General features: G+C 47.6%; 1 protein-coding gene across 1 annotated transcript; it reads right to left on the bottom strand.

The window, feature by feature from the left end:
- Positions 1–2: 2 nt before the first annotated feature.
- On the bottom strand, positions 3–6653 carry RCSD1 (RCSD domain containing 1; the record flags this gene model as incomplete). The annotated part of the gene is made up of 6 exons (XM_009081138.1): positions 3–343; positions 605–805; positions 1658–1861; positions 3131–3202; positions 4457–4546; positions 6546–6653. Coding segments are annotated over 6 exons (1016 nt in total), but the record flags the coding sequence as incomplete, so codon positions are not given.
- Between the last annotated feature and the right edge of the window lie 2164 nt (positions 6654–8817).

The following is an 8817-nucleotide window of genomic DNA, read 5'->3' as shown; positions in this document are numbered from 1 at the left end:
GCGGTTCAGGTGCTGCTGATGTTTCTTCAGTGTCTGATGTTCTCCCTGTCTCTGTGCTCTCACTGGTCTCCTTTGCTTCAGCTTCTTCCTTCTCCTTGTCCCTCTTTTCCTGTTCACGGGGAGTGCCTTGCTGCTCTTCTCCCCGGGGACACACCTCCTTGCTTCCAGAGGGAGGCTGGGGAGAGTTCTCCTCCCCTGGGGTACCATGACATACTTCCTCCTCCTTTGTATTCTCTGTGTTATTCTTGCACAGAGTCACTTCCTCTGCCTGTTTTTCCCCCTTTTCTTCATTTTCTGATCTGCTGGATCCTCTCCTTGATGGGGGCTTCTCATCAGATCCTTCCTGTTTCTTTTGCTCTTTGCTGCTTTTTATTTCATCCTCTGATCTGCTGGATCCTCTCCTTGATGGGGGCTTCTCATCAGATCCTTCCTGTTTCTTTTGCTCTTTGCTGCTTTTTATTTCATCCTCTGATCTGCTGGATCCTCTCCTTGATGGGGGCTTCTCATCAGATCCTTCCTGTTTCTTTTGCTCTTTGCTGCTTTTTATTTCATCCTCTGATCTGCTGGATCCTCTCCTTGATGGAGGCTTCCCATCAGACCCCACCTGCTTCTTTTGCTCTTTGCTCCCTGTTTCTGCCTCCTCTATCTTGCCCTTGGGCACAAAGACCTCATCCCCATCTTCCTTGGCACCATTTTCTGGAGAGGGGATGTTGATTCCTAAATCTTCTCCATCTCCATACTCGGAGAGAGATCTTCGGAACCTCCTGGACGGAGGCCTGCGCTTTATTGATCCTCGTGTCCGCACCTGGGAGGCAAGAAAAGCAGACACTGAAGCAGTCAAGAGAGAGGTACTGGAAAGCAGGAAAGCACAACAGAGGAAAATACCACAGGAAACTTGATTGCTGCCCTAGTGGCCTTACTTTTCTTGCTCTGCTACTGCAGGGAAACGAGGGCTCCCTGCTGCTGAGAGACTACTTCATAGGACAACCAGCTCCCTAATATATGCCTTCCCTTCTTCTGCAAAGATGGTGCCAGAGATCAGTGTTCCAATTTAAACTGTGACTCCTTGTCCAAGTTAGACTCTAAACCCAAGGAGGCTGCATTTGTTACACGGATGCTGCCAGCTTTGCATGTCTCAGCCTTTCCTACTCATGGCAGTTTTGTGGTTGAGGAGGGAGTCTGTACTCCTACTGATAATGGCAAGTGCAAGTCATGGCTCCCCATTTCAGTGCTGAGCACTCTGGTGACATCTGACAAACTGCTGTGCTCTGTGTGGCTCCCAAAACTGAGCCTCAGCCACCTCAGACATTTGCTGGTATGTAGCACCACCGGCTCGCAGCTCCCCTTGCCCAGGTACCAGCCATCCTGTTACTGCTGAGCTGAAGTGACTGCTGAAGGATGATGGTCCTGCCCCATCATCCCTTCCATTTACCCCTTGGGCCAGGAAGGCTGCTGGAGCACCATGCTCCATGTGCAGGCAAGCAGAGATTCCACAGAGCTATACTGAAAGGCTGTTTTGAACCCGGTGGATAGATCTCCTCTCTTAGGCACAAATGAACAGTGTTACGGCAGGACTGAGGGCTACAGCCTCCTCTTCCTCTTCATCCACAAGCAATAAGCAAGCATTGTGATGCAGAAATCCTAGCACATACCCTACCTTGTTATAGAACTGCAGCTGAGTGCCTTCTGGAGGCTGATCAAAGCTGACTGGTGTCTCGCTTGCCTCACTGGTCTGCGACTGAGTCCCTGGGCTGCTGGGCGTTGAGGGCGGCGTGCCGAACGGAGACACCAGCGCTTTCAGACCAGGGCTCTTGGGAGACACTCCCGGCAGCAGAGCAGCTGGAGCAAAAGCCAGATTGGCCTGCAAAGAGAAACCTCTGTCACGGGTGTGCATGACAGCGGCGCGTGCTGCACACTGTAACCACGCGGAGGAACCCTTGCTCTGCAGCATCTCTCAGCTGGCACAGCCCACAGACCTGGGTGTGGGTCTCTCTTGGCGACACTGTCAACAAACAAGTCTGGGCAGAGAAGTTATGACTGGACATTTGTCCTTCCCCAGCAGCTGGATCTCAGGACGTGTTCTTTTGCCATCCTGAGGCTTTTGGGATTTTCCAGTCATCCAGCCAAGCCACAGCAGAGCCTACAGTGGCTGAGCTGGGAGAAAATCTGAACAAGCAGCCAGCAATCACTTCCAAGATTTAAACTATCCCCATGTGCCCATAAACTATTCCCAGATCTTTTGAATGATCTGCACAATTGTGAGGGGAAGACCATGGAAAGAAATATTCTTATGATTAATTGTGGCAAAACACTTCCTGCTGGCCTCTCACACTGTAGGCAAATGCCCTTGGGTGCCTTAGGAGGGACAGTGCCATAACGAGTCAGGGTGGCCAGGGGGCACTGAGCTCTGGAGTCACACGTGCTGCCAGGAGCAGCAGTGGCAGTGCACCCACCCTGTGTTCAGGCTCTCCAGGGCTGATCTGTGCTCAGCAGCACGAATCAGGCACCACGGAGAGATACGAAAGGGCAACAGCACTGTGTGTATTTATGTGTAACTTGGAGAATCTAGACGAGGGAAGTGCAGAGCTTCTAGACACACGCAGGGGTGTGCCAGAGCCTGGAGCACACTCTCTGCTGCCAGGGTTGTAGCTGCCTGTGCTCGAGGCCAGCTCCACACTAGAGTGCAGGTCACTCAATTTGAGTTAGACTGCTGTGAAGAAAGAGCTGCAAGTAGTCTCAGCCAGGCTTTCCCTCACGTTCTCTCAAGACCTGCATTTAAACGTAGGCTCCTGTTCTTGCTCCCTACTTGAGCGGTGTTGCTGCCATGCCCATGCCCAGACATTTACTCCACAGATACAAATGCTTCTCACCATGCACTTACATGCTCATGGACACACCTGAGGATCACTGGGCTGCTTCTGATGCTCGTTACTATTACCAAGCCTGCTCTGCCTTCCTTTATTTGTATATGGGCCCCTCATCAGTGGGGCCACTGCCCTGTTTGCCTAGCTGTCACCCTTGGCACCTGGATTCCCTTCCCCCGTGGATGCTTTGCAAGGGAAGTAGCTATGACAAATACCAATCCATTTCAATTTGTTGGGGCAGCCACGTGGGTTCTTCCAGGACCTACCTGCAGCTTTTCAATCATGGGGGAGCTTTTCACCTTGACCTTGGGAACGGGGCAAGCATTTGGAGACCTCTTCTGCAAAACAAAATGAAACGTGAAACTGTTGCAGTAAAGTAGGAGAAAAGAGGAAATATAATAAAGGCAGAAAACTTGGAAGAGATAAGCAGAAAGTGCTAGTAGGGAAGCAAATGATGACTCAAATAGCATTTCCACACAAAAGTTTGCTTTGTTCTTTTCTGACTCTGTTCTTCTTTAGTTATCTAGCCATCCTAGGGCAAGATACATGTATGCTACCTCTGGGAGAAAAGGGGATTGTCTGCTTTCTGTCTGAAGGATCTGAGTTACACGTGAAATGGCTCTTGCTGCTACATTGCCTTCACTAAGGTATCTAGCCTATGGCACAGTTTCCCTGGTATTATTTCAGGACAAATTAAAATTCTCCCTCTTAAAGCCTTAATGGTGGCAAACCTTGTGAGCTTTCTGTGATGGGAAAGACTTTCTGTGACCACTTGACTAATAGAGTTAAATGTTATCCAGTTAGCATATGCAGGAAAGGCCTAAATGGCAGGACAGGTAAAGCCATGAAAGGCTGAAAGCAGTTTGAGAAAGGGAGAGCATTGCTGTGAAAAGGGGTATATTGTTTTTTTCAGGTCCAAAGGAAAAGGAAGGAATCTTAAGATTTTAAAGCTTGTTGCTCCTTTGGCATGGAGGCAACAAGAGCCTGTAGCTGACAAATAAGAAAGACAAAGAACCACCCCCTTGTTAAGGGCAGGTGGCAATTTGGTGGGTAGGCCTCATACTCTGAAATTACAGAAGGACAGAAGTAACCAGAAGGGGCCTGAGTATAAAATTCAGCAAGTTTACTGGGACCTGCTCATTCAAGGGAGGACACCTAGGGACAATATTCTGTGGATATTGCTGACAAAGCCCCTCCTCACTCTGGATTAGTTATTCCCTTTTTGTGAAGACGGAAAAGTTCTCACGAGCAGAACTATTACACCATTATACTCTACAGTTCATCTCAAGGCAGCAAACAGCATGGATACTCCCTGTGCTAAGCACTGTTCATATCTAATAAATGCCAGCATTCCTGAGTGGTGGTGACTGGAAGGATCCATTAGTGTGCTAAGGGTAAAAACAAAAGCAGTTGAAATGGGACGTGTATCCATTTTACAGGAGCGGAAAACAGCATGGAGCTGACTCTGAGTCGGTCCATGTGTGTGAGCAGGGGGAGATTTGATGCTGCATGACTGATGTCCTTTGCTGCACAGCCTGACCTCTCTGCTGCAGAGAGGAAAGACCTTGTCCCCCTGTTGAATTAATACTCACTTGCTCATCATTGTCACTTGTCTCAGTTTTGTGGGAATACAATGGAAGGGAGCATGGTGGTTTCCTCCGAGTTGGCTTATGTGGTGGTACCTAAGAGAAGAAAACAACCAACACAGCAGCAGGGAAATCAGGTTTCTTAAAAAGGAAGTGAAATTCAAGCACCAAAGGGCATGCTGTGTAAGTGACCTGCTTGGGTGGCAGGGCTCAGCTTGCCTAAAGGAGTCATCCAAAGGCAGCACAAGATATTAGCATATGGGCATGTGGCCAGCATGCTAGATGTGCTTGTAGCATCTCAAGCTCAATCCTAGTGTTAGGAAAGTAGTCTATCATTTTTCTTTTCCATAGTATGAATCACAACACTTCAGGCTTTGTGCAAAGGACACTCTTCTAAGCTGTACAGGGTGGGGAAGCCTTCCCAGAAACTTCAAAGCATCCTGCTGGAAACCCTTCACACTGGAACAGGTTGTTGCTGTTCTCTTTTCTGCCATGACCAGGATTTCCTTCCAACAAGTCTTAGCTGCCTACGAGGTTCATGATTTCCTATTTTCCGTTGTCCATCATTGTCCATGATTGCCTATTTTAGAGGCAAAAAGGGGAATTCTGACTTTTTCAGAATTTCAGCTTCATCCATTTCTCTCTAATGAAGAAAAACAGATCACAAGGACAAGTCTTCAGATGGGACCTTTAATTTGACTAAGAGATTCTCCAGGAAAGAAGGAACAAGGCAACCTAATGGCAGAGGCATCAGTTCCTTCTGAATGTCATTGGGCTCTCAGAAGTACGAGAGAGCTCACTAAGAAATAAGAGATATATCGCACATAATTATTGCTCTGGCCATGAAGTTAAGTTGTCTCTATTTTTATGCCAGGTTTGTAGTCTCCTGTAAAGCTGTTAACACACTTTTTATGTGTTAACAGTCAAAATAATTGGGTAATATTGTGGATCTTGGATAATATACACAATAAAATATCTGGATAATTATGTTACCTTGTCACAGGCTGGCATGTGAAAAGTTGGATTTTGGCATCTTTGCCTTCTGTAGAGTTGGCTGTCTTGGAAGACTGTAGACTTGATGCCACTTAACTTCTGGTGGTGCTGCACCCAGCCATGACAATGCTGCATCTCTAAGCAGCCAGGGGCAGCCCTGCCCTTATCCTCATGTCAGGCTAGGAAGCAATATTCTTATTGAAACCCCACCACTCTGCAGCCATGAAATGCTGCGCTGTGCCACAGTGAATGTATCAGAGGTTCCCTGGTTGATAGGATCCCCTCTGCTGGCATGGGTCAAGCAAGGGTTAAAGATCATCCATTAAGCCATTAATCTGAAGTCAGTTTGAGAAAGCCAGGGGGGAAGTGACAGATGGCTTGGAGAGAAAAGACAGGAAACTTTGTCCTCCTCTGTCTCTGGAGAAAATGAGTTTCCCCCCACTGTGAGGCCCCTCCACACTGCCTTGGCTTGGGAGCAGCAGAGGTCTGCAGCTAACACAAGAGAGGTCTGGGAACTTTCTGCCTTCTGAAGGGTGAGGGGATGTAAAGTTTCAGCATGATAGAGATAGGCACAGAGTCTGAGATGTCATTGGGAAGAGGTAACGAAGGCGAGTAAAGAGGCAGTTTTCTCTCAGACCGGTACTGAAGGAATTACCTGGAGGAAATCTCCTTTAGTGAGCAAGGTGCTGGTGACCTGCCACTGGCTTCTACATTGCATAGTCTGTTGTTTGCTTTCTTTTTCCATGGCTCAATATTGGCTATTGCATTATTCATTGATGCTGTCTGCCCACAAAACTCAGCCCAAATAGTAGATGCATGCATTGCTGTCTGCTGCAGTTGGGTAAATATGTGCACCCTACCAAGCTTTACAGTGTCTCAGTTACAGTGTCCAGGTGTCCTGATGTATGGCTCTACCAAAATACCCACAAATTGGCAATGCATGGAATATACTGTCATCTCTTGCATTGTACAAGGAGACAAATTCTTTGCAAATATTGCAAGTCAAGGTGGATTCATGCTCAGATCACTGATGCTCTAACAGGTAGCAGTGAGTGCCACATTTCCCATTTGATTTCCTGTTTCTGGCTGCGGAGCTCCTTACCTCTTTTCCAGTGATACTGGCTGCTTGCTCTTTGAATTTCCCTGCTAGCTGAGCCACTGAGGGTGATGCCGACTTGTCCACCTCTGAGTTGGTCTCTGCTGGCCTGTTCTGACAAACCAGGAACAAGTTATGAGCAAAGGCTAGGAAAAGCAAGCCTGTATATGTGTTTTAAAGTTCAAGAGTAAGCAGGGACTTAAAACAGAGTTTCTCACATCTGGCATCAATCATCCAGCCTGAGAGCAAGAAGTTTGGGAAGACAGAATCTAGCAGCATTTTCAAATATCAAATATTTCTAATTCAAATATACAGAGCCTCTCAGCTCTAGCTGAAGAGCCTACACTCAGTACTTTTCACTGGAAGCAAACTAGGTATTTCAAGCCAAGTGTCCATTCCCCATCTTTTCCTCACAGTAAGCAGATGGAGCAGGGCAGTAGAGTATATTCCCATACACCTCCTCAGCCCTCCCACACCTTTTTTACTGCCCTGGTCACCATCACCCTTCCTTTCCCAGTGGTTCTACTACAAGAAGCCATTCCCAGTCCCCACAGCAAGCCAACATCTGCTTGGAGATGCGTCCCTGTGCTGTACTGCTTTTTTGGCAGTGAAATACTCAGGCGGGTGGAGGGGAGGGAGGAAATACCAAGGCTGAAAGAAGCTTCCCCTCCCCTGAGTCGACAACAGGCTGAGAAGTGGGAGGCTTGTGTTGGAGTCTGGATGATGCAGCTCTTCCCACAGCACACAGCACTGGTGTCATCCCACATTTACCTTGTTTTCATTGCTATGTGTGTATTAAGGAATATTAGTAGAAAGCCTTGAAATGAAAGTTGATGAAAGGAAACCTTTGTTCTTCATCTCCAGTATTTGATGCCAGGGAAAACCAAACCAGAGGAACTGAGAATAACTAACCCAGCAGTCCTTGTTTTGTTAGAGGTGGAGACCTCAGAACAAGAAACCAGGCTACAAACCATCAGTAAGGAACCTTATGCCTCCACTCCCTGTACCACTACCGTGAACACATGAGGAACACCACACTTTTTACCCCTCTGCCTCAATACCCTTCTGTTTTTCAGTCAGAAAGTTTCCCCGAAGGCCATCGCTAGAGGGATACTTTTCTATTTCTCCAAAGGCTCCAGCACAGAGCCCCTCCCTCTCCCTTTATGCCACTCTGCCTGGGAGGGACCTGATGTCTCAAGAACACAACCACTCCTTCAGCATCGCTGGAAGTGAAAGGCCATGGAACCACCAATCTGGTCCATGTATAGACCAATTCCTTTGGGTAACCATGCTACAGGGGCTGAAGAGAGAGCTGTGGAAACTTGAAATCATATTAAGGAAGGGATTTCTTTAGACTCCTAGTTTCTAGACTAAAAGCAAATCAAGGAGGCTAGATTAAGGATTATCTCATCGCCTGCAGCTTGTAGCAGTCTAAGACATGCCTGGTGTGTGTGGCTATGGCCTGTTTGCACAGTGGAAAAGTGCCTTTCCCTTGCTCAGAGAGCTGTAAATAAATGCTCCCAATAAATACTATCTTCTTTTTCCTGGGCCCACAAGCCCCTGTAGGTGCCTGCCATTCCCTGTTTCCAGGATTCTGACTACATCTCCCCTGTTAAATTTCCCATACACTTTGGAATAGCTTTCCTGCATCCAGGAGAGCTATATCAAGCTGTCTTCTCTCAGTGAACTTCATGCACCTTCCCCTCATCTTTTTACTTTTCATTAATTACAGGCAGGGAAAGTGGCAGATAAGGGGGATGGAAGAAACAACGAATGAATTAAGCAGATCAGCAGGGTAACCTGCTGCACATGAAAAAATGATGGCTGGGCTAAGTGGGGAGGGAGAGCAGTTCCCAGCTGCACACTCTGTCCCTGTTGTGAATGGAGAGCAGGCTGGAAAGAGGAAGGAGGAAAGAATGAACATGAAGGCAGGATGGACTGGGAGGCTTGGCTCAGCACACCAGCTCCCAGGATACCTGGGCATGGCAGAAAGGACACTTGAAGTGAGGACTCAGTTGGAACTGAGGAGCTGCAAGCGCTCCGTGTCTGTGCTGGAAGGGTTGCCTCCCTCACAGTCCCTTTTTCTCCAAGAGCTTCTTTCAAAGCCCTTTGCCTTTACCCAGAAAAGACACTGAACTTCCTCTTGGCCTCTTTGACCTCTTTTCTTCAGGGTGATTTTCTTCTTCCCTTTTTTTTTCCCCCTGAATTTCAATCTGAAAACACAGTGCTCTTTCTTTGGATTTGATCAAAGCTGTGAGGCTAGAATGACTCCACGCGT

The sequence above is a fragment of the Acanthisitta chloris genome, unplaced genomic scaffold (assembly GCF_000695815.1).
Source record: "Acanthisitta chloris isolate BGI_N310 unplaced genomic scaffold, ASM69581v1 scaffold10398, whole genome shotgun sequence".
Classification (NCBI taxonomy): Eukaryota; Metazoa; Chordata; class Aves; order Passeriformes; family Acanthisittidae; genus Acanthisitta; species Acanthisitta chloris.
The sequence above is the reverse complement of the archived record's forward strand: the minus strand, read 5'-3'. Positions and strand labels throughout refer to the sequence as shown.